General features: G+C 34.1%; 2 protein-coding genes and 1 pseudogene across 5 annotated transcripts; 1 reads left to right on the forward strand and 2 right to left on the reverse strand.

Moving 5' to 3' along the window:
• Positions 1–586: 586 nt before the first annotated feature.
• Positions 587–5314, reverse strand: LOC103951926 (protein DETOXIFICATION 40). Of its 3 annotated transcripts, none has more exons than XM_009363529.2 (7): positions 4832–5314; positions 3952–4583; positions 3347–3403; positions 3019–3257; positions 1189–1307; positions 1017–1103; positions 587–805 (listed from the first exon to the last, which is right to left on the reverse strand). In XM_009363529.2, exons 1-7 carry the CDS (start codon positions 5147–5149, stop codon positions 728–730), a joined length of 1530 nt encoding a protein of 509 aa, XP_009361804.2. In that variant the 5' UTR covers positions 5150–5314; the 3' UTR covers positions 587–727. The 3 variants fall into 3 exon arrangements, with proteins under 3 accessions (XP_009361804.2, XP_048438377.1, XP_048438378.1); XM_048582420.1 differs by having other exon boundaries at positions 3952–4588; positions 4832–4972; XM_048582421.1 differs by having other exon boundaries at positions 4767–4909.
• A 2045-nt stretch (positions 5315–7359) lies between these two features.
• On the forward strand, positions 7360–10327 carry LOC103951484 (annotated as a pseudogene).
• Positions 10328–19017: 8690 nt separating this feature from the next.
• LOC103937333 (protein DETOXIFICATION 40) lies at positions 19018–23571 on the reverse strand. Of its 2 annotated transcripts, none has more exons than XM_048582422.1 (7): positions 22997–23571; positions 22117–22748; positions 21882–21938; positions 21550–21788; positions 19688–19806; positions 19513–19599; positions 19018–19290 (listed from the first exon to the last, which is right to left on the reverse strand). In XM_048582422.1, exons 1-7 carry the CDS (start codon positions 23312–23314, stop codon positions 19213–19215), a joined length of 1530 nt encoding a protein of 509 aa, XP_048438379.1. In that variant the 5' UTR covers positions 23315–23571; the 3' UTR covers positions 19018–19212. The 2 variants fall into 2 exon arrangements, with proteins under 2 accessions (XP_048438379.1, XP_048438380.1); XM_048582423.1 differs by having other exon boundaries at positions 22117–22753; positions 22997–23136.
• Between the last annotated feature and the right edge of the window lie 1462 nt (positions 23572–25033).

Genomic DNA, 25033 nt, shown 5'->3' on the forward strand with positions numbered 1-25033 from the left:
AACACAAGGCCGTCTATCACAGGCTATGTTGGTTTCCTAGGAAATAATCCAATATCGTGGCAAACATCACTTGAAGGAAAATTCTACGCCTATATAATACAAATCTTTGCGAACTTCTCAAGAAATAACTAACAACACAACTCGACAACTAACATACATTACCAGAAAATGTGTTAGTGTGTTTGCCGCGTGATCTTGGAACAAAAACTAACAAACTATTCTGCAGTGCTGTTAGTGAATGTTTTGGCAATTATAGGACGAACAGCATCAAATTTCCCTGATAAACCCCAAATTCCTAACCACTTTTCATCCTTTTTGGAAAAGTCTCAAATCTCACCACCAAGTCTCTTTCTCATCCGTAGAAGTTTCTCGCCTCACACATCCATTCCTTCCTCCAACCTTTGTGTTGATTGTAGCCCAAATCTTTCCCAACCTCTCTTCAACCGTAATGTCACACCCCACCACCATTATTTATTATTTTTTGTTTTTCCAAAATTTTAGTGATTAATTAAACAAGGATTTAAAAGTCTTCTTACAAATGGATAAATACCTTATTCATATTTTTATTAAATAATGGATGGGAAAATGAGACACTGATGTTTTAATATTAGCACTCAAAATAATTTGACTCGTCCCTTAGAAGAAAAAAATGAAACAAATTTAGTTTCTAATTCATGTCAACCATCAAATCAAATTTGACAATGTAAATTTAACATCTCGAGATGCTCTAATTAATCAGCAGATCCTCATGAGAACTCTCCTTTTTGTCTTCCCAATTGTCCAAACGATTCCTTACCTTTTCAACCTGGAAAACAATTTGAATGTTATATAATATGTGCATGAACATATCCCTCTGCATGCATGAGGTAACTATATATTTGTGAACTCAAATATATATAGGAAGCCCCTTAGGAGCGGGATTCCGTTTTGCTCAAAAATTCACCGTATATATATAATATGGTTTGTTTAATTGACAATAAAACTAAAGATGTTTAATTATTTTTAATTAAGCTAACCTCTTTGTTCCAGTCAGTTCGAAATGTGACCCACATTAAGATAACAGTCTGCATAAAAGTACCTCCTATCATCCCACCCCATATTCCCTGAAAAAAGAAGATATAAATTGTAACTAAAACAACTACAATAGGAGAAATGTAAAGAAAAACATGACATTAAAAGTTGAAATACCTGAGCTCCAAAGTCGAACTTGAAGCCAAGAAGGCAACCCAATGGAATGCCAACGATGTAGTAGCATCCCACGTTAACGTATGCTACAAATGCTTGCCATCCACACCCAACAGCCACCCCTTTTTGTTTACCCATAAATTAAGTATCACATCAAAAAGGGCCAAAAAGACGAGGCGGATTTTGATTCCAACAGAAAATTATACGGCCAAAAATCAACTAAAATCAGGACCACGTATGATTTGGATGTTCAACTACTGGTCCATCGCTAACGATGTTGAGTAGTAGGAGAAGATCGATATCATCGGGTTAAGTAAGGAATCAAGATTAATGCTATTCACACTTATTTTTACTTTTCGCACATTTTTTTTAAAATTTTTGACCATCAAAATAAATAAATTGAAGAAGATTAATAACAAAAAAATTAAAAGAGTATGTGAAAGATTAAAATAGGTGTGTAGATAGCACTTACTTTAAGTAATTAAGCAGCCACACAGTTTATTGTAAAACATCACAACATTAAGGTGATAAATCTAATATTCTACTAGAGAAATGATTTTCACTTTTTTTATTTTCCCACACACCTGTTTATTTCAAGCCATCAGATTGAATAAGTTGAACAAAATCTGATTCAGCATGATGCTTACTGAACCTCGACCATAATTAAATAAGGGAGTGTAAGAAATTAAAATGATATTATTCATTTTCCATTTATATTGAATGTGTACAAGGAATCTGGCCACTGATGACTTTTTGTGTCGTAGGGTCATCTCTCATTATTTTTATCTTCTTGACATTTTTCTTTAATTTATAAGTCATTTTGCATCGTCAAGTACCACTTTTTTTTAAATCATCTCTAACTCTCGGGTTAAAATTAAAAATTTTTAATCCAGAAAATTTAAGTTTTAACCCAGAAACCGTTTTTCTCCTTCAATCTTTCTGGGTTAAATTTTTAGCCCACGATTATTAAAGAATGAATTTAGGATAGTTTTTTTCTTAAAGTTAAGAAAAAAATTATGTAGACTATTTTAATTTAATTTTTGAACATTTTAATCTAAAAATATTTAGATTCCAATAAATATTGAAAAATCACTAAACTAACACCATGAAACTCGTGGAACACTAAGAAAGAATATGAAACACAACAAAATAATTTTGTTAATTACTTTAGCCATTGGATTTAAATTTGGACTGTTAGATTTTTTTTTTTAACCGTTAGATTTGATCAAATTAGATCTTACCAGTTGGATTCAATGATTTTATAATATAAAACTAAAAAAATACACATATATAGTAGTCCAGCCTCACTAACTTAGGGGGAATCTTGATCTAAATTTGTCCCAAAAATGAGTTTTAGGTTTTAACTTATATTTGCCATCGAGACTGAAGCAAGTTGGAGTAAATTTAGAATCTAAAATTTAAATTTTACTCTAAGAATTAGAGTAGGTCTCAGAGGGAGACAAAGATACACTCATTTAAAAAGTTTTGCTTAAACTGATAAACATTACCGACAGAATATTTGTCAGTTATCTCTCATTCAAGTTAATCAACCATGCATGCCACTGTTTACACCTGGCTCAGATGGGTTATTTTCCTTTCATGGCTAAATTTTCAACATATTGACTGGTAGGTAAAGTTATGGTTTAATTTGTAAAGTTTATTTTTTTTGAGTGAATGCATGTATATACATAGCAAAAGGACTCCAGTACTTTATTTTGTTGGGTTAAATAAGTTAATTAGTAATTAAAATGTACAAAAAAAGGAGGAGTGTAGAAGAAGAAAACGAAGGTGTAAAAATTATTTCCTATATATTTAACGTGAAATTTCAGTTACCTGACAAAACAGGTTGAATACCGTTGAGAATGATAGATGTTGCAAGATAAGGAGAAAGTTCTGAGACTGCATTAGAGACTGTTTCCCCCTCAGTGAAAATGTAACTTATGACATCTCGCAATGCAAGTACAATTATGGCACAGACCACCGAGATGAGGAAGGAGCTTGAAGTTACCATCACAACTGCAAATGCAGCCGCTTTTGGATGCCCAGCCCCAAGCTCATTCCCGACCCTCACACTGCATAAGTCGGGGATTATAGTTTTGGGTTTTGTTAGTTTCAGTAAATAATTAAGTAGTCCCCAAAATAATTATGTGAATTAACTCACCTTGCAGCAGCATTGAACCCCACAGAAACCATGTACACCCATCCACTAATGGTAATGCTGCATTATTTAAATATTCCATTAGAGAAAAGGATAAAAATTAAAAAAATTTAAAAATTAAAAAAAAAAAAAAAAAAACAGCTGCAAAATTGACTTTGGTCAGAACACAAATTGACTAGTTGTTGCAGCTACCAGCCTAAGGTCCACGTGGCATGCATATGTACATGTACGCAAATATTATAGGATTTAATTTGTTTATTTCTTTTTGGTTTTTTGGGTGGTTCTAATTATGCAGAGCAGGAACGCCCGAACGATGGTGAACCTTCTAGTGGTAGGACCAGAGCATTACTGATTGATTTCTTTGTTTTGACTTTTTGTTTATATGGCACATCGATCTTAAATTTTACTAATTATTTTAGCTTAATTCGTTATTAATCTGCTAATTTTGGTCACACAGAAAATGGTTAGTATTAATTAAATATCAACAACATAGCGATAAAAATATGATGGCATAATTATTAGATTAAAACATTAAAATTTGTTCATTACAACAATTATGGATTTGTAAAAGTGATTAATTTGGCCAATTTTCTTAATTTGGTGCTTACCAGATAGAGAGGGCGTCCAAGGCAATTTCAGCATCTTGAAGCAACCCAGCAATCAAAACTATAATTTGATAATACCAAGTCTCAAGGCATAACATTACGGCCGATGCTGCAGACAACTTCAAAAATCTCCAAAGACCGGAAAATGCCCTAATGCTAAAACCTCTCCATGTACGCTTGCACCTTGGACTCCAAACAATGTACACAAACTGTGCCACCACTATAATCCACCATGAAAAGCTCAGCATCAACGCCGCACCCAGCAAACCCCAATCCAGTTTGTACACCACCACCCAGCTTAACACTATGTGCACCACAAGTGCCCCTGCTGAGATGTAGGCACTAGGGAACACTATGGTCTGGGCTTGGAGGAATTTTTGTATGGGGAAATTGCAAGCGTAGGCAAATATTTGGGGGATCAGACCGTATACGAAAATCGCGGCGGCGGCTGAGATGGAGGCTGATTCACCTAGGGCTAGCAAGAGGGGCTTGGAGAAGATATAAATTATCATAAGTGGGATCCCAGTTGCCACGAGGAGGATTGTTGATCTCTGCATGTATATGCCCAGCATTTCATATTTATGTGCTCCATAGGCTTGACCACATAGAGTTTCCACTGCACTACCCATACCAAGCTGCACTAAAAACACATGTTACTTGTATATTTGATTCATGACCGAAGACAATATGATATATGTTGTGTTGACAAACTGTAAATTTGAATCATTAATCCAGTTAATGAATTAATTTTTGGTTAAACATGCATGTGGTAATTAACAATAACACACCCTAAAACATATATGACAAAAGAACTTTACCAATCAACTTCGTGCTTCAAAAATCAAATGAGTGTTAACAGGGTAAGTTGAATTATTATGTATACCATGAGGCCATAGGCGAAAACTTGAATCCCAGTGTTACCAAGAGATGAGGCAGCAAGTTCAAGATTGCCAAGATGACCACATAAGATTTGGGTGGACATGGATATAACATTGTTGAGCAAGTACACCACCACCGCCGGAGCTGCCAGGCGATACAGGGTCTTTGTCTCGAGCCACGTGGCCGTTCGGAGACGCTGGAAGTTTGAGAGGTCAGTGTTGTTTAGTGTGTCTTCCAGTTCCGAGCTTACTATCTGCTGTAATGAAGATGTTTTGGGAACTAACATGGGCTCAGAGAGATCACTATCACTTGAGTACTCCATGCTAGCAAGAAGTCTCTCTCTCTCTCTCTCTCTCACTAGACAATAGACAAGAGGCAAGAGGTCCTTTCTTGTGATTTATCAGCCGTCTACAAGCTACTTATACATACCATACGGCATGACAAATTTTTCGCAAGAAAAAAGGAAAAATAAAATGAATCGAAACAATCAATATTATCAAGAAAACTTACGGGTTCTGATAAAGGATAATACTAAGGAGATAAATTTATAGACAAAATTTGCATTACTCTCTGGTTGCATTACCCTTTGGTAAAATACACTATAAATAAATGGCTAATGCTATGAAGACAAAAATTGTAGAAAAAATTTTGGAAACTAAAGGACATGGAAATTTATGATTGGTTTATTACTTAAACATTGAGAAGCGTGTTCATTCCTAGGAGGACACATCATTTAGTTTGCAAATTTTGTCTTCAAATTTAGTCTTCCTACCATTATCCTACATAAAAACACTTTAAACCTGTTAAATTTTAGAGAATAAAAACCCAATTGACTTGGTAACAGGAGAGAATTTTACAGATTTGCGTAAACTTACATGTATTTGATATAATCACCATCTTGACAATCAAATGATAATTGTTCTTTTTTTGTTTTTTTTGTTTGGTAAACAACCAGAATCTAGGCCACATACCCGGATGAAAGCTTTATGACTAACAACACAAATGTACAAACAGCATAAATTTACAACAAAGGCCCAAAGACAAAAATTTATAAACAAAAGTGGACCTATCTAACTAACAACAAAAGCCCAAACAAGAGTTGAGCCCAGACTACCCGAGAAATCTGTTACTGCTGCAACGTCCTTCACGTCAACGTATCCCGACCCTCTGGATCTCACGCTCCTAACCTAGGATCTCCTCGCCGATCATAACTTCCAGCCAAGAACAGCTCTTCGATCGCATCCACAAACTGGAAAAAACCAGCCATGAAGCCCGTGGAAGTCCACAAGCAACGTTGCCAACAAGGGCAGATAGAGAGAAGGTGGTGGTGTTGTGAACACCTGTGCCGGTGAGAATACCGGAACTCTACACATCAACTCATACAATCGCGATTAGTAGTGGCTACGGATCGAAGTGAAGATGGTCTATGAAGAGGGACGCCAATGGACCATGAAAAACAGACAAGATCGGGATTGAGAGAAAGGGGAAAAAAGCAACAGAGAGACAGAAAGGGGAAAGCAGCCAGGAAAAAAAAAAAAAGAAACTGCCATCGAACCCAACCATGGTTAAGGTCGGCGACTCCGAAAAGGGACGAAAAAGAAAACTACTCACACAGACGGTGAGAATATCTCACAAGCAGAGAGGAATGTTGTTGGAGATTGTTTGGTGGAGTAAGCCATGATTGTTCATTTTGCAATGAAGAATACTACTTCCTTTTAATCATACAATTCGCAGAGGATTGAAATTGATCTATTTTTCTTGAGCAATCAATCTGCTACTTTCATGTTGGCTGCAATTTGTTCATTCCTTCTTTCAACACACTATATAAGAAGTAACTTATCTATTTTAATTTAACAGAAACAACAACCAAACTTTTTTAAAGCATCGCTCTTTATAAATTCTCTACCACATCATGTATTAACGTTAAATAGTTTTTTATTAATACCCTTTTAACATGCGGCTCACTTGCTTGTAGGTGGATTGGCTGCCCTCTCATTTCCTCTCATTTTCTTTTTTTTTTTTTTCATACTTTTCTGTTTATGTGTGATCACGGTTAAATTATGTCAATATTTTATATTTTTATTACTTTTTATTTTATTATTTTTATAAAAAAATTAATATTAACGTGATTTAACCGTAAACACATCATAGGAAGGCATAAAAGAATATGAAAATGAGAGCACAGACAATCCACCTCTCCCTTACTTTCCTAGCTTGCGAAAGGAATCCAAATAATTGTCTTCTCTCAGGACGTAAATGCCCTCCAAATAATTGTCTCAGCTGGGTTTCTCTCGGTTTCTGTACAGTGAAAGGTCGTTTTTCCCTTTTGATTCCACGCGTCCATCATCCGGAGTAATTTTTCGGTGTACCCGGCACACCAAATTTTTTTGATGTACCCTCACTCATAATGGTGAGGGTGCACCAAAAAAATTTGGTGCACCCTCACTTTTTGTACACTAAAAAAATTCTAATGAGTGAGGGTACACCAAAAAAATTTGGTGTACCCGGTACACCTAAAAATTTTTCCATCATCCGTGGATGTTCTGGCTTTTGGTTATTCTGGATCCTTCTTGCGCTTTCGGCTATTCTCTCTCACATAGCTCCGGTTGCTTTGTTTCTCGCCGTCCGTTTTTCTCCGCCTTCGCTTCTGTGGATGTTCTGGCTTTTGGTTATTCTGGATCCTTCTTGCGCTTTCGGCTATTCTCTCTCGCATAGCTCCGGTTGCTTTGTTTCTCGCCGTCCGTTTTTCTCCGCCTTCGCTTCTGTTTTCTTCATCGTGTTGCATGGTTGTTCAAATGTCGATCATTTTGCTTAGTTGTTCTTCGATTAGTGGTCACAGTTGTTCAAAATGTCGATCATTTTGCTTAGTTGTTCTTCGATTAGTGGTCACAGTTGTTAATTTCTCTGCCTTTTTGGTTCGATTCCAATAATTTTTTGGGTTTTTGGTTCGTTGGATCCCGGTTTTCCAAGTAAGTTTTACATGTATATTACTGCACGGGGTTTCGATTTTCCATGTTTATTTTGATGCCTTTTTGTTAATATCTCATGGGCTTTGCTTTTTGATTTCAGAAATTTTGTGCCCATCTTGGGTTTGCTTCAAACTTGGTTGCGACCGATCTAATCCGGCGTTTCCAGGTGAGTTTTGCATGTTTATCAGCTTATATGGTTTCGATCTTTTGTTTTTCGTTGGATCGTTGTTGTGCGTGTCTAATGCGTTTTGTTTTCCAGATTTGGGAAACGGTCCCTTTTAGATTTTTGGATTTTCGATTTTGATTCTTGGAACTCTCTGTGCTAAAGATATATAAATGTGTTATTTGTTTTTTCCTTTGTTTTCTTTGCGGCTGAATTTTTTATTTTTTATGGTTTTGTTTTGGTGATTTGGGACCTTTTTTGTGCGTGTTTGGGTTGTTAATTGGTGAATCTATGGGGTTTTGTGATTTTGGATTCAGGTATGGGTTTTATGTTGAAATTTCCTTTTTGGGATTTTTGATTTAGAAATGGATTTTCATTTGATTTTTTTATTTTTTATTTTGTGACTTTGTAGATATTGGGTTGTCGATGAGATCCAAGGGCGGAGATCGGGATGAGAAGAAGATATTGAGAGGTTTGGTTTCTTCTTCTACTCTCTCTCGCTCCCTGGCTCTCTGGCTCTCCTCTGCTCTCATATGGCTCTCGAGGTCGCTGTCAAGGCTGCCTTTGGCGCCCCTCATCTTCTCGGCGACTGTACGTTCACATTTCTCTCTATTTCCCTCGATTTCCTTTCTGGGGTTTAATCAAATTTTGCTAATTTGGTATAATTTTCCATCTTTCGTTTCTGACAGGCCCTTTCAGCCAAAGGTTTCTTCTGACCTTGGAGGAGAAGAAAGTGCCCTACAAGTTGCACTTAATCAATCTCAGCGACAAACCCAGTGGTATTTTACTTTGTTTTGAATTTTTGATCCCGAAAATACGTGTAGGCATAGATGGAAATGTGTGATTTTTGTACTTTTAATGGATTTTGATGTGTTTTTTTGGAGTGTCTGAGGAATTGGGTTTGGCGTTTTTGTTGGTGATTTGTAGGCTTACGGAGGTGAATCCAGAGAGGAAGGTGTTTATGGTGAAGTTTGATGACAAATGGGTGGCGGATTCTGATGTCATTGTTGGGATCATTGAGGAAAAGTACCCTGAGCCTTCTCTCAAAACTCCTCCTGAATTTGCTTCTGTGTATGATCTCTCTCACATATTGTTGTTTGGAGCCCGTTTGAAAACTGTTTCTCTAGGAAACACTTTTGCTACAAGTGCTTTTATTACGAACAAGTTTATATCTTTATTAAAAACAACCTGAGAAACACTTGGAAGTGCTTCCCGAAGTTCTCCTTAACCCATAAGCATGCTCAAGTTAAAAAATTTCGATCTTTTCATTTGAGCCTTTTCTGTAAGAATATTTTTTTAGTACTGTGAAAGTTGTGTTTTCTGTAGTGTGAAAGTTGAATCTGTGGGAATTTTTTAAATGGAGCTTCATTGTGTTAGGATTTTGTTGAATTCAATCTGATTTAAGGGTCCTTTTCGCTGGTTTTGAAGAAACCAAATTAAATGTGCCTTTGGATCTTTCTATGTCATGCTTATGTTCTCCTTTATCGGGAGAGCGATTTAGTGTTTTAAATTGGTTCCATCATCTTATATTTGGCCTTTTCGTTGGTTCGGAAAAAAACCAAATGGCATGTGGATTTCTGTCTTTCTATATCATGTTTATGTTCTCCTGGTGGAACTTTTGTAGACTAAAAACCAACTTCATTTTGGTCATAAATGATATTGCTAATGTCTCTGGTTTGTAATCTTGATTCGGCTGGTAATATTAATTCTATTTGTATGTTTTGTTTTATCAGGATTTCAATGTTGTTTGCAGATGCAAATTCTCCTGATCTTATGTGTTTTTTTTGGCCAATCTGTGGTGTGCGGTACTACTTTTTTGTTTTGCTTCATTGCGGTTAATGTTTCGAAGTTGTCTTGCGTACAAATCAATGCATGATCTTTTTTTCAGCTCTTGTCATCTGGAATTCAGACAAGTCAGGCAGAAATCATGAGAGCACTACTAAAAGGAAAAGACAGCCTTATGAAAAAGTAGTGCCACTTTGATTATGTAATGGGATTGCAAATGCAGGGTACTCCATTGCAATGAATAAAAGCTAAGAGCTTGCTTGCACGTACTTGTATTGCACGATGAAGCTGCACCTTGAGAGTTGGGCCATGGAGCTGGAATCCTCACAGAGAGGATCCTCATTCTATATATGGTATTTTTGAAAGGGTAAGATGTGTCACCAATAGAAAATAAGTACGTTAATCAACATTTAAGTAATAATTTAATCATAAATATCAACATTATTTTGTTTACAAATTTAGTTTTCCTAGTATTTTTTTTTTTTGAAAAGCCACGAGCATTTATGTTTCTATGTGAGAGAAACACGTCACCAGATTGTAATTCTAAATAGAAATATAAATACTGTTTGGGCCTTTTGTTAAACGCATGCAAATCATCTATTATATATAAAGTCAATGGAAAAGTGAATTGTGATTTTGATTTCAACAAAAATGCTTTCACGACAAAAATATTTTAAGGCATTTTAAAATAATGCATCAAATAAGGTAAGGTTATTTTTTTATTATTCTAACAGTATTCTTTTAATAATTAATTTTTTTTGTGGTTTGTTTTTTTAATTACTACTTCACAATAGGTTAGTAATAATGTAATTTAATTTATCTATTTTTAAACACATTCAAAACATCTTAAGATGCGTGGAATGCAAGTTATAAAAAAGGTCTTTTATATGCGGATAATAATGTGATTAAATTAATTGTCAAATGATTGTTTTTTCTTTAACAAACAATATTATCTACACTAAGAAGGAGAGGAGTGGGCTTAACCTAACAATGTGTTAGAATTAATGTGATTCAATTAATTGTTTATTAAATATTATTTTCTCTATTTTAAACACTCAAAACATCTTAAAAGACGTGTAATGTTGGTTATAAAATAAGTTTTTTGCACGCGGATAATAATGTGATTAAATTAGTTTTCAATTGATTTTTTTTTAACAAACGATATTATCTACACTAAGAGGAAGAGGAGTGGGCTTAATTTAACAATGTGTTAGAATTAATGTGATTCAATCAATTGTTTATTAAATATTATTTTTTCTATTTTAAACACTCAAAACATCTTAAAAGATGTGTAATGTTGGTTATAAAAAAAAAGTCTTTTGCACGCGAATATTAATGTGATTAAATTAGTTTTCAACTGATTTTTTTTTAACGAACGATATTATCTACACAAAGGGGGAGGGAGTGGGCTTAACTTAACAATGTGTTAGAATTAATGTGATTCAATCAATTGTTTATTAAATATTATTTTCTCTATTTTAAACACTCAAAACATCTTAAAAGATGTGTAATGTTGGTTATAAAAAAAAATCTTTTGCACGCGAATAATAATGTGATTAAATTAGTTTTCAACTGATTTTTTTTTAACAAACGATATTATCTACACAAAGGGGAAGGGAGTGGGCTTAGCCTCTCTACAGGTTAGCAATAATGTGATTCAATCAATTGTTCATTAAATATTATTTTTTCTATTTTTAATTATGTTCAAATCGTCTTAAGAGACGTGTAATGTCGGTTATAAAAAAGATCTTTTATATGCGGAAAATAATGTCGTTAAATTAGTTGTCAAATGATTGTTTTTTTTTTTTTTTAAACAAACAATAATATCTATACTAAGGGGGAAGGGATTGACTTATCCTCATAATGGACTAGCAATAACGTGAGTCAATAAATTGTTTATTAAATATTATTCTCGATTTTTAATGTAAATTTAATGGAGACTAATTTTATTATGTGAATTCAGTTACTTTAATTGGTTTATGAGAGGTTTCTTCTAGTGTAATTTAAGATTATTCATTTACTTTAAATATTTGACTTTTCTTTTGTCAATTTACGCATATAAACATATTTAAAACGTGTAAGTCGCGCGTAGCACGTCGTGATTCAAAAAATACGTTCTGTGTGACCATGTGCATAAAGGCTAGTATTTGAATAATTGCTCAACATTTTATTTTTAGGATATACAATCTTCAAAATTTGGATCCAGGTCCAACTCTTTTTTCATCGATAATTAAAATACCATTTATGATTTATAAACCATCATTTGTAATTTTGTATACGACTCTTGGTCTTGGGCTAGTCGGACATATATTTGCTTATATTTTTGGTGAGCAATTATGATATGTGATTGTTGCGTTTGGATGTTACTCAATCCATCCAGTGAAATTAATTAATGAAAAATTGTCCCCAGGTAAGGAACCTTATTAATTAATCAACGCATTACAAATACAATAATTTTCCATACATGGCATGTGAAACTGGCCTAAGACTATATTCAAAGAAGATGTCAAAAACATCCAACGGCCACCCTTTTTATTTACCCAAAAATGAAATATATCAAATCCAAAAGGGCCAAATTCAAGCAAAAGGCAGATTTCGGCTCCAATAGTAAAACAGTAAAAGATAGGAGAACAAAAATAGAATTTAATCACAACCACATACGATGTTGAGTAGTAGGTGAAGATTCATATCATCAAATCAATAAGTAATTAAACAGCCACACAGTTTATTGTAAATCTCACAAAATTAAGATGATAAATCTATTCCGATCAGTTTCTCTTCTACCTCCTATTTTAATTATAAAAAAAGAAAAATAGTAAAATCGACCTTATGCAAAAAAATTATGAAAAGAAAACGAAAAAAAAATATGAAGTTGATGTTAGCAAGATTAAACAAGTCAGTAACAACGGTGAGGGGCATTTGTTGTGACATCGGTGTAGGCCACCGCAAGAATGGAAGAGAACCGGCCGCTCCTCGCTCAAAGGTCCATGCATTGAGATGTTCACATGTACAAATAGTAGAAAAGACTGATGGCAAATTTCTTAAGGTCGTGATCCTGGACCCGCCACGACGAAAAATAGTAGCTGCATTCAGTTATGACAGGCAATGACCAGAAGACCTCTCATTAAGTTGTCTTGCGTACAAATCGATGCATGATCTTTTTTTCAGCTCTTGTCATCTGGAATTCAGACAGGTCAGGCAGAAATCATGAGAAAAGGAAAAGACAGCCTTATGAAAAAGTAGTGCCACTTTGATTATGTAATGGGATTGCAAATGCAGGGTACTCCATTGCAATGAACAAAAGCTAAGAGCTTGCTTGCACGTACTTCTATTGCACGATGAAGCTGCACCTTGAGAGTTGGGCCATGGTGCTGGAATCCTCACAAAGAGAATACAGAGAGGATCCTCATTCTATATATGGTATTTTTGAAAAGGTAAGATGTGTCACTAATAGAAAATAAATACGTTAATCAACATTTAAGTAATAATTTAATCATAAATATCAACATTATTTTGTTTACAAATTTAGTTTTCCTAGTATTTTTTTTTTTCGAAAAACCACGAGCATTTATGTTTCTATGTGAGAGAAACACGTCACCAGATTGTAATTCTAAATTGAAATATAAATACTGTTTTGGCCTTTTGTTAAACGCATGCAAATCATCTATTATATATAAAGTCAATGGAAAAATGAATTGTGATTTTGATTTCAACAAAAATGCTTTCACGACAAAAAATTTTAAAGGCATTTTAAAATAATGCATCAAATAAGGTAAGGTTAATTTTTTTTTTATTCTAACACTATTGTTTTAATAATTAATTTTTTTTGTGGTTTGTTTTTTTGTTTTTGTTTTTTTAATTACTACTTCATAATAGGCTAGTAATAATGTGATTTAATTTCTCTATTTTTAAACACGTTCAAAACATCTTAAGATGTGTGGAATGCAAGTTATAAAAAAGATCCTTCATATGCGGATAATAATGTAATTAAATTAATTGTCAAATTATTGTTTTTTTCTTTAACAAACGATATTATCTACACTAAGGGGGAGAGGGGTCGGCTTAGCCTAACAATGGGTTAGAATCAATGTGATTCAATCAATTGTTTATTAAATATTATTTTCTCTATTTTAAATACACTCAAAACATCTTAAAAGACGTGCAATGTTGGTTATAAAAAAAATATTTTGCACGCGGATAATAATGTGATTAAATTAGTTTGATTTTTTTTTTTAATAAACGATATTATCTACACAAAGGAGGAGAGAGTGGCTTAGCTTCACAACAGGCAAGCAATAATATGATTCAATCAATTGTTCATTAAATATTATTTTTTTATTTTTAATCACGTTCAAACCGTCTTAAGAGGCGTGTAATGCCGGTTATAAAAAAGATTTTTTACACGCGGATAATAATGTCGTTAAATTAGTTGTCAAATAATTATTATTTTTTTTAACAAACAATAATATCTACACTAAGGGGGAGAGGATTGACTTATCCTCATAATGGACTAACAATAACGTGATTCAATCAATTGTTTATTAAATATTATTTTCTCTATTTTTAATGTAAATTCAATGGAGACCAATTTTATTATGTGAATTTAGCTACTTTAATTGGTTTATGAGAGGTTTCTTTGTGTAATTTAAGATTATTCATTTATTTCAAATATTTGACTTTTCTTTTGTCAATTTACGCATATAAACATATTTAAAACGTGTAAGTCGCGCGTAGCACGTCGTGATTCAAAAAATACATTCTGTGTGACCATGTGCATAAAGGCTAGTATTTGAATAATTGCTCAACATTTTATTTTTAGGATATGCAATCTTCAAAATTTGGATCCAGGTCCAACTCTTTTTTCATCGATAATTAAAATACCATTTATGATTTATAAACCATCATTTGTAATTTTGTATACGACTCTTGGTCTTGGGCTAGTCGGACATATATTTGCTTATATTTTTGGTGAGCAAGTATGATATGTGATTGTTGCGTTTGGATGTTACTCAATCCACCCAGTGAAATTAATTAATGAAAAATTGTCCCCAGGTAAGGAACCTTATTAATTAATCAACGCATTACAAATACAATAATTTTCCATACATGGCATGTGAAACTGGCCTAAGACTATATTCAAAGAAGATGTCAAAAACATCCAACGGCCACCCTTTTTATTTACCCAAAAATGAAATATATCAAATCCAAAATGGCCAAATTCAAGCAAAAGGCAGATTTTGGCTCCAATAGTAAAATAGTAAAAGATAGGAGAACAAAAATAGAATTTAATCACAACCACGTACGATTTTGATGTTCAACTACTAGCCCATCGCATACGATGTTGAGTAGTAGGTGAAGATTCATATCATCAATCAATAAGTAATCAAGCAGCTATACAGTTTATTGTAAATCTCACAAAATTAAGATGATAAATCTATTCCGATCAGTTTCCCTTCTACCTCCTATTTTAATTATAAAAAAAGAAAAATAGTAAAATCGACCTTATGCAAAAAAATTATGAAAAGAAAACGAAAAAAAAATATGAAGTTGATGTTAGCAACATAAAACAAGTCAGTAACAATGGTGAGGGGCATTTGTTGTGACATCGGTGTAGGCCACCGCAAGAATGGAAGAGAACCGGCCGCTCCTCGCTCAAAGGTCCATGCATTGAGATGTTCAATGTGATTTGGCTGTTTTACCTAAATAAGTTACAATCATCACAAACTTTTCTTTTGTCTACGACTATGTGTTATAAAGATGTTTGAGATTTGAAATGTGATAGCGTCACATGTACAAATAGTAGAAAAGACTGATGGCAAATTTCTTAAGGTCGTGATCCTGGACCCGCCACGACGAAAAATAGTAGCTGCATTCAGTCATGACAGGCAATGACCAGAAGACCTCTCATTAAAATCAAACACGAGATACATTAAATAATCGTTGAAATACATTATGCAGCGAGTCTTTTAAAATAAATGTCAAAAGCATGCGTTAGCAAATTGTAATTCTAAATTGAAATATTGATACTGTTTGGCCCATTTATTAAAGGGAATTTTAACGAAAAGCTCCCAGTAATGAAAATCATATTTTTATATTAAAAAATCAATTATAGTATTATTCATTTTACCTTTTATTTTGTCCTTATTGTTAAAACTCAACTCAAAGTTTTCAAGCCATTTTTATTAATTTTCATTTTGTTAAACGCATGCAAATCATATTTGAATAATTGCTCAACAGTTTGTTATTTGGATATTATACAATCTTCAAAATTTGGATCCAAGTCCAACCCTTTTTTTATCGATAATTAAAATACCATTTATGATTTATCAACCATCATTTGTAATTTTGTATACTACTCTTGGTCCTGGGCTAGTAAGACATATATTTGCTATTATTTTTGGTGAGTAAGTATGATATATGATTGTTGCGTTAGGAGGCAATGAGATGTCAAAAGTGTAATTTACACAATTTTTGCCTTTTTTGTAACAGTAAGTCCTACAATATATAATGAAAAGAATAATTTTGACTCATTCTTTTGGAAACAAAGAAAATTTAACATCTAACTTCAAATTGCCAAGAAGGCAACCCAATGGAATGCCAATGATGTTAACATATGCTACAAATGCTTGCCATCCACACCCAACGGCCACCCTTTTTTTTTTTTTTTTTTTTCTTTGAAAACCAAAAATGAAATATATCAACTGAAAAAGGGCCAAATTAAAGCCAAAGGCAGATTTTGGTTCCAACGATAAAACGAGAACAAAAATTGAATTTAAACACGACCACATACGATTTTGATGTTCAACTACTAGCCCATCGCATACAATGTTGAGTAATAGGAGAAGATCCATATCATCAAATCAATTAAGTAATCAAGCAGCCACAGTTTATTGTAAATCTCACAAAATTAAGGTGATAAGTCTAATATTTTACAATATTCTGCGTTGTCCGTCTTAAGAGCAAGTCCAGCCCTGCATAAATGGCCCGGCACCAAGTGAAGAAAATGGCCCGGCACTGTGTCCATCAGCTCCAGCCCGGAAAATAGGCTGGCACCCAGCCCGTGCTAGTCAAGAGGCCAGCCCAAAATGGACAGACCCAGAGGCCGGTCCGTGTGCTGGCGCGTGCAACACACGCGGTGGAACCAGCGAGTAGCCGACAGCGTCTGCAGCAGTGGGGCCCGCGGTGCAGGGCAAGTGGACTGACTCTGTCAAAGGCCTACGTGGCCCTCCTCAGAGCCGTTGGATTTCCAACGGCTAGTTTTTGTAGGCCGTTGGATTTCCAACGGTAAAAAAAATTTAAATTTCACTTTTAAATTGGACCGTAAGATCACAGATCAACGGTCCACGTTTTTTTCACCAAAAATTAAAAAAAAAAAAGGCCCAGATAAGGTTGGATTTGATTATTTTTCAAATCCAACGGTCCAGATTAATTACAATATTAAAATTTATTAAAAATTAATTAAAAAATGTCAAAATTTTTTAAAAAAATACAGAAATATTTTAAAAAATTAATTTTTTTTTTCTATTCAAAATCTTAGCGGAAATCTATTCAAAAAATAGTACGTTCGGATAATGACACGTGGCGTGACGAGATTGGTTAAAAATCATATTCGAAATTAAAACTATTTTTTTTTATTATTTTATAAAAAAAATATTTAATATTTTAAATGGACTGGGTGCCAGCGCATTTTGTAGGGGTGGAGATCGTTTGTGCCAGCGCATTTTTAGACTAGGTGCCAGCACATTTTTTTTTGGGTGGAGATGCTTTGGCCTATTACTGTTCATTGGGTCTATTACTGTTCAATTAAGTGGATAAATGGGCTGGGTGCTGGCGCAAAGTGGATAGGGGTGGAGTTGCTCTAATGACCAATTTTTCTCGTAAAGTCATCGATCTGCCTCATTATTTTTATCTTAATTGACATTATTACCTTTAATATGTTGGTCTTTTTCACACAAAGGACAAGATTTTTATCTTAAAGGACATTATTCCTTCAGAGAGAGAAATAAATAAGTACTCGAACTAATTGTCTTGTTTAAATTAATTACCATAAACGGACAGAATATTAGTCAATTGTTGTAATCCAGATTCTCTCAATCAAGTTAATTAATCAACCTTGCAAATATTTACAACGTGGCTCTGATGGGTTAATTGTCTATATGCAACACTTTTTTACATGTGTAGGATTCTCTCCTCTCTCTCATCTTTTTTTTTTTTTTTTTAGTACATTAATATTCTTATACTAAAAAGAGGGAGTACAAAATGTTGATGTGATTTAGCATGAACATTTAAATTGGAGAAGAGTAAAGGGAAGAAAAACAATGAGAGAGTAGAAAATTCGAATTCAATTTTCAACATGTTGAGTTGTTGACCAGGTACGTAAAGCTGTGGTTTAATTTGCAGAAGTTTATTTTATGTAAGTGATGGCATGTATATACAAAGGGAAGTGATTCTGTACTTAATTTGTTGGGTTAAATAATAATTAAAGTGCATGAACAAAAGGAGGTGCGCATAAGGGGAAAACGAAGGTGCAAAATTATTTTTTATAATCTTTGTAACAGCGAGTGAGTCCCACAATATATAATAAAAAATAAATAATGAGTGTTATTAGACTACTTCAATATCTTATTTTTTCACCTATATGATAATCACACACATAAGAAAAAATTAAAAAAGTAAAACGTTATTTTTCCACCGCAATTATTTCCAAAATAACCTTAATATATTTTGTTTAAATTTTTATTTTTTTAATAGAAAAGAATATAATTATAACATGAATTATACAACTACCCATCGCAAACGTCACTTAAAGAAAATTCTACATCTATATAATACAAATCATTACAGACATCTCAAAAAATAACTACCAGCACAACTCGACAACTAATATACATTATCAGAAAATATGTTAGTGTGTTCGTAGTGTGACCTTGGAACAAAAACTAACAAAGTATTTTGCAATGCTGTTAGTGAATTTTTTGGCATTTATAGGACGAACATCATCAGATCTTCTTGCAGAAACCTTGAATTCCTAACCACTTTTCATCCTTTTTGGAAAAGTCTCAGATCACACCACCATGTCTCTTTCTCATATGTTGAAGTTTTTTGCCTCACACACCGATTTCTTCCTCCAACTTTTGTGTCGATTGTAGCCCAAATCTTTCATAGCCTCTCTCCGACCCAAATGTCACACCCCACCACCATTATTTATTATTTTTTGTTTTTTTCCAAATTTTAGTGATTAATTAAATAGAGATTTAAAAGTCTTCTCACAAATGAATAAATACGTTATTAATATTTTTATTAAATAATACATGGGCAAATAAGACACTAACGTTGTAACATCAGCACTCAAAATAATCTGACTCGTCCTTGGAAGAAAAAAAGAGGTAAATTTAGCTTTTATTTTTAAATTGTCTTGTCAACCATCAAATCAAATTTGACAATGTAAATTTAACATCTCGAGATGCTCTAATTAATCAGAAGATCCTCTTGAGAACGCTCCTTTTTGTCTTCCCAATTGTCCAAACGATTCCTTACCTTTTCAACCTGGAAAACAATTTGAATGTTATATAATATGTGCATGAGCATATCCCTCGGCATGCATCATGCATGCATGAGGTAACTACATATTTGTGAACTCAAATATATATAGGAAGCCCCTTAGGAGCGGGATTCCGTTTTGCTCAAAAATTCACCATATATATATAATATGGTTTGTTTAATTGACAATAAAACTAAAGATGTTTAATTATTTTTAATTAAGCTAACCTCTTTGTTCCAGTCAGTCCGAAATGTGACCCACATTAAGATAACGGTCTGCATAAAAGTACCTCCTATCATCCCAGCCCATATTCCCTGAAAAGAAGAAGATATAAATTGTAATTAAAACAACTACAATAGGAGATTTGTAAAGAAAAAAAAATGACATTAGAAGTTGAAATACCTGAGCTCCAAAGTCGAACTTGAAGCCAAGAAGGCAACCCAATGGAATGCCAACGATGTAGTAGCATCCCACGTTAACATATGCTACAAATGCTTGCCATCCACACCCAACGGCCACCCCTTTATGTTTAACCCATTTATGAAGTATCACATCAAAAAGGGCCAAAAAGAAAAGGCGGATTTTTGGTTCCAACAGAAAAGGATAGGAGAATAAAAAAATTAACTAAAATTAGGACCACGTAGGATTTGGATGTTCAACTGCTAGTCCATCGCTAACGATGTTGAGTAGTAGTAGAAGATCGATATCATCGGATTAAGTAAGGAATCAAGATTAGTGCTATTCACACTTATTTTCACTTTTCACATATTTTTTAAAATTTTTGACCATTAAAACAAATGAATTAAAGAAAATTAATAACAAATTTTTTAAAAAGTATGCGACAAATTAAAATATGTAGATAGCATTTACTTTTAAGTAATTAAGTAGCCATACAGTTTATTGTAAAACATCACAACATTAAGGTGATAAATCTAATATTCTACTAAGGAAATGATTTTCACTCTTTTTAATTTCTCACACATTTCTTTATTTCTAGCTATTAGATTGAATAAATTAAACAAAATTTGATTCGGCATGATGCTTACTGAACCTCGACCATAATTAAATAAGGATGTGTAAGAAATTAAAATAATATTACTCATTTTCCATTTATATTGTCCGTGTAAAAGGAATCTGGCCACTAATGACTTGTTGTCTCGTAGAGTCATCCCTCATTATTTTTATCTTCTTGACATCATTCTTTAATTTATAAGTCATTTTGCATCGCCAAGTACCACCTTCCTTCAAATCATTTTCAACCCTTGAGTTAAAATTTAAAAATTTTAATCTAAAAAATTTAGATTATAACCCAGAAACAGTTTTTTTTTTCCAACCCTTTTGGGTTAAATTTTTAGCCCCCAATTATTAAAGAATGAATTTAGGATATTATTTTTCTTAAAAACTTTAAAAAAAATTATGTAGACTATTTTAATTTAATTTTTGAACATTTTAACCTAACAATATTTAAATTCCAATAAATATTGAAAAAATCACTAAACTAGCACCATGAATCTCGTGGAACACTACGAAAGAATATGAAACACATAAAATAAATTTTTAATTACTTCAACCGTGGAATTTAAATTTGGACCGTTAGATTTTTTTTTTTTTTTTTACCGTTAAATTTGATCAAATTAGATCTTACTAGTTGGATTCAATGATTTTATAATATAAAACTAAAAAAATACACATATATGGTGGGCTAACCTCACTAACTTAGGAGGGGATCCTGATTTAAATTTATCCCATAAATGAGTTTTATGTTTTAACTCATATTTGCCCTTAGAATTGAAGCAAGTTGGGATAAATTTAAAATATAAAATTTAAGTTTTACTTTAAGAATTGAAGTAGTTCTCATAGGGAGACAAAGATATACTCATTTAAAACGTCTTGCTTAAACTGATAAACATTACCAACAGAATGTTTGTGGGTTATATCTCATTCAAGTTGATCAACCATGCATGCAACTGTTTACACCTGGCTCAGATGGGTTAATTGTCTGTATGCAGAATTTTCCTTTCATGGCTAAATTTTCAACATATTGACCAGGTGGGTAAAGTTATGGTTTAATTTGTAAAGTTTATTTTATTTAAGTGAATGCATGTATATACATAGCAAAAGGATTCTTGTACTTTATTTTGTTGGGTTAAGTAAGTTAATTAGTAATTAAAATGTATAAACAAAAGGAAGAGTGCAGAAGGAGAGAAGGAGAAACGAAAGTACAAAAATTATCTCCTATATATTTAACGTGAAATTTCACTTACCTGACAAAACAGGTTGGATACCGTTGAGAATGATAGATGTTGCAAGATAAGGAGAAAGTTCTGAGACTGCATTAGAGACTGTTTCCCCCTCAGTGAAAATGTAACTTATGACATCTCGCAATGCAAGTACAATTATGGCACAGACCACCGAGATGAGGAAGGAGCTTGAAGTTGCCATCACAACTGCAAATGCAGCCGCTTTTGGATGCCCAGCCCCAAGCTCATTCCCGACCCTCACACTGCATAAATAAGTCAGGGGGATTATGTTTAGGGTTTTGTTAGTTTAAGTAAATAATTAAGTAGTCCCCAAATAATTATTTAAATCAACTCACCTTGCAGCAGCATTGAACCCCACAGAAACCATGAGCACCCATCCAGTTATGGCCATGCTGCATTATTTAAATATTCGATTAGAGAAAAGGAAAAAATAAAAATAAAAACATCTGCAAAATTGACTTTGGTCAGAACACAATTATTAGATTAAGGACATTAAAAAATTGATCATTACAACAATTATGGATTTGTAAAAGTGATTAATTTGGCCAGTTTTCTTAATTTGGTGCTTACCAGATAGAGAGGGCGTCCAAGGCAATTTCAGCATCTTGAAGCAACCCAGCAATCAAAACTATAATTTGATAATACCAAGTCTCAAGGCATAACATTACGGCCGATGCTGCAGACAACTTCAAAAATCTCCAAAGACCGGAAAATGCCCTAATGCTAAAACCTCTCCATGTACTCTTGCACCTTGGAGTCCAAACAATGTATACAAACTGTGCCACCACTATAATCCACCATGAAAAACTCAGCATCAACGCCGCACCCAGCAAACCCCAATCCAGTTTGTACACCACCACCCAGCTTAACACTATGTGCACCACAAGTGCACCTGCTGAGATGTAGGCACTAGGGAACACTATGCTCTGGGCTTGGAGGAATTTTTGTATGGGGAAATTGCAAGCGTAGGCAAATATTTGAGGGATCAGACCGTATACGAAAACCGCGGCCGCAGCTGAGATGGAGGCTGATTCACCTAGGGCTAGCAAGAGGGGCTTGGAGAAGATGTAAATTATCGTAAGTGGGATCCCAGTTGCCACGAGGAGGATTGTTGATCTCTGCATGTATATGCCCAGCATTTCATATTTATGTGCTCCATAGGCTTGACCACATAGAGTTTCCACCGCACTACCCATACCAAGCTGCACTAAAAACACATGTTACTTGTATATCTGATTCATGATCGAAGATAATATAAGATATGTTATGTTGACAGACTGTAAATTTGAATCATTAATCCAGTTAATGAATTAATTTTTGGTCAAACATGCATGTGGTAATTAACAATAGCACACCATGAAACATATCTGACAAAAGAATTTTACCAATCAACTTCGTGCTTCGAAAATCAAATGAGTGTTAACAGGGTAAGTTGAATTATTATGAATACCATGAGGCCAAAGGTGAAAACTTGAATCCCAATGTTGCCAAGAGATGAGGCAGCAAGTTCAAGATTGCCAAGATGACCACAGAAGATTTGGGTGGACAAGGTTATAACATTGTTGAGCAAGTAAACCACCACCGCCGGAGCTGCCAGGCGACACAGGGTCTTCGTCTCGAGCCACGTGGCCGTTCGGAGACGCTGGAAGTATGAGAAGTCAGTGTTGTTTAGTGTGTCTTCCAGTTCCGAGCTTACTATCTGCGGTAATGAAGATGTTTTGGGAACTAACATGGGCTCAGAGAGATCATTATCACTTGAGTACTCCATGCTAGCAAGAAATCTCTCTCTCTCTCTCTCTCTCGACAATGGACAAGAGGGCAAGAGGTCCTTTCTTGTGATTTGTCAAGCCGTCTACAAGCTACTTATAAACACCATATGGCATGACAAATTTTTCGCAAGAAAAAAGGAAAAATAAAATGCTAAAAAATAAAATGAATCAAAACAATCAATATTATCAAGAAAACTTACGGGTTCTGATAAAGGTTAATATTAGGTAGATTAAATTTATAGAGAAAATTTGCATTACAAGAAAACCGTGTGCTTGTTTTACAGAAATCGTGTGCTTTATGTTGAAAAAAGTTGAATAGCACATGGGTACTTGTGCTTTCTAAAGACAAATCTCTGTCTCTCCCTCTGTGCTGAATGTTGAAAAAAGTTGAATAGCACAAATCTGTCTCTCCCTCTGTGCTGAATGTTGAAAAAAGTTGAATAGCACATGGGTACTTGTGCTTTCTAAAGACAAATCTCTCTCTCTCTCTCTCTCTCTATTCTGTCTCATTTCTGTATTATCTCTCTCTACAGCCCAGAAGGCAGAAACCGCCCAATTGCATCTCTTCTTTGTTCTGACTTCTCAGCCTCTCTCTCCCACCGTCGAATTCTTGCATCTCCATGCTGCTCTGCTTTCTTCCTCTCTTCCTCCAATTCAGACTCTCTCTCTCTCTCTCTCTCTCTCTCTCCCCCCCTCTTCTTGCACCTCCATGAACCCGCGGAGCATTCCTTTCCTTCACTCCAAAGCTTGGCTGCAGACAGTTCCTTGAAAGCTCAAACAACATCCGACGCGCTGCTTCGATAACTGAACAGGTGCTGCATCCAATCTCACCACCAAATATTCTATCTCTCTCTTTCATAGCCATGGCACGGCAATTGCTCGGCAATCGCGGCAAGTTCTGCGCAGCGCTTCTTCATTGTCACAACATTCCTTCCAATTCTTTCCAAACCCTGGCTTCTTCATTCCCCACCACACCATCTCCGCTGCCTAATATCAGATTCATAAAAATAAAATAAAAAATCATCGAAGAAACGGAACGGACTGAAACCGAACCGAAAAAAACCGAAACGAAAAAAAAAAACTTCAATTCGGTTACAATTTTGACAAAAAATCGAACCGTTTTGAACCGAAGCGAACCCTAATCCAGATCCACGAAAGAAACAAACAAGCTAATAGTTTGCCTTTGCTTTATTTGTTTGATGATTCAGAGGGATACAAAGACAGAGAGGCATATTAATTCATTGTGGCAAATTCAAGAAAATGAAGCATAACGAATCAAATTTGACAACGTTCTGGGCTGGGACTTTTATTTTTTCTTTTACATATGAAAAGTTTAGAGTCCAAAATGAAAATTTTAGAGTGTCAATAACAATTTCATTACATTGTTCACATGGGTTTTTATCACTTGATGATAAAGAAAGAGTGGTGTTATTCATATACCTGTGTTGCTTTTTGTTGTTAGATAATCTTCAAGTCATTTGGGTAAATGGTCAGAAATTAAGAAAAATGTAGAGGAGGTAAAGTATAGTGTGTGGATAACATCACCCAAAAGCATTGATGAAAAAACATGCATCTTTTTTTTTTTTTTTTTTTTTTGAGCTAACGATATCATCTACGCTAAAGGAAATATGATGAACTTAGTACTGATTTGGTACTGAGGTGCTTTTATAAAAAGTGGGTATAAAAAAAAACTAAGCGTAAAAATGTGTTTGGTAAAC

Source organism: the organism of the source record quoted next, unplaced genomic scaffold (genome assembly GCF_019419815.1).
Source record: "Pyrus x bretschneideri cultivar Hongxiangsu unplaced genomic scaffold, Pyrus_bretschneideri_v1 Contig19, whole genome shotgun sequence".
Taxonomy (NCBI): Eukaryota; Viridiplantae; Streptophyta; class Magnoliopsida; order Rosales; family Rosaceae; genus Pyrus; species Pyrus x bretschneideri.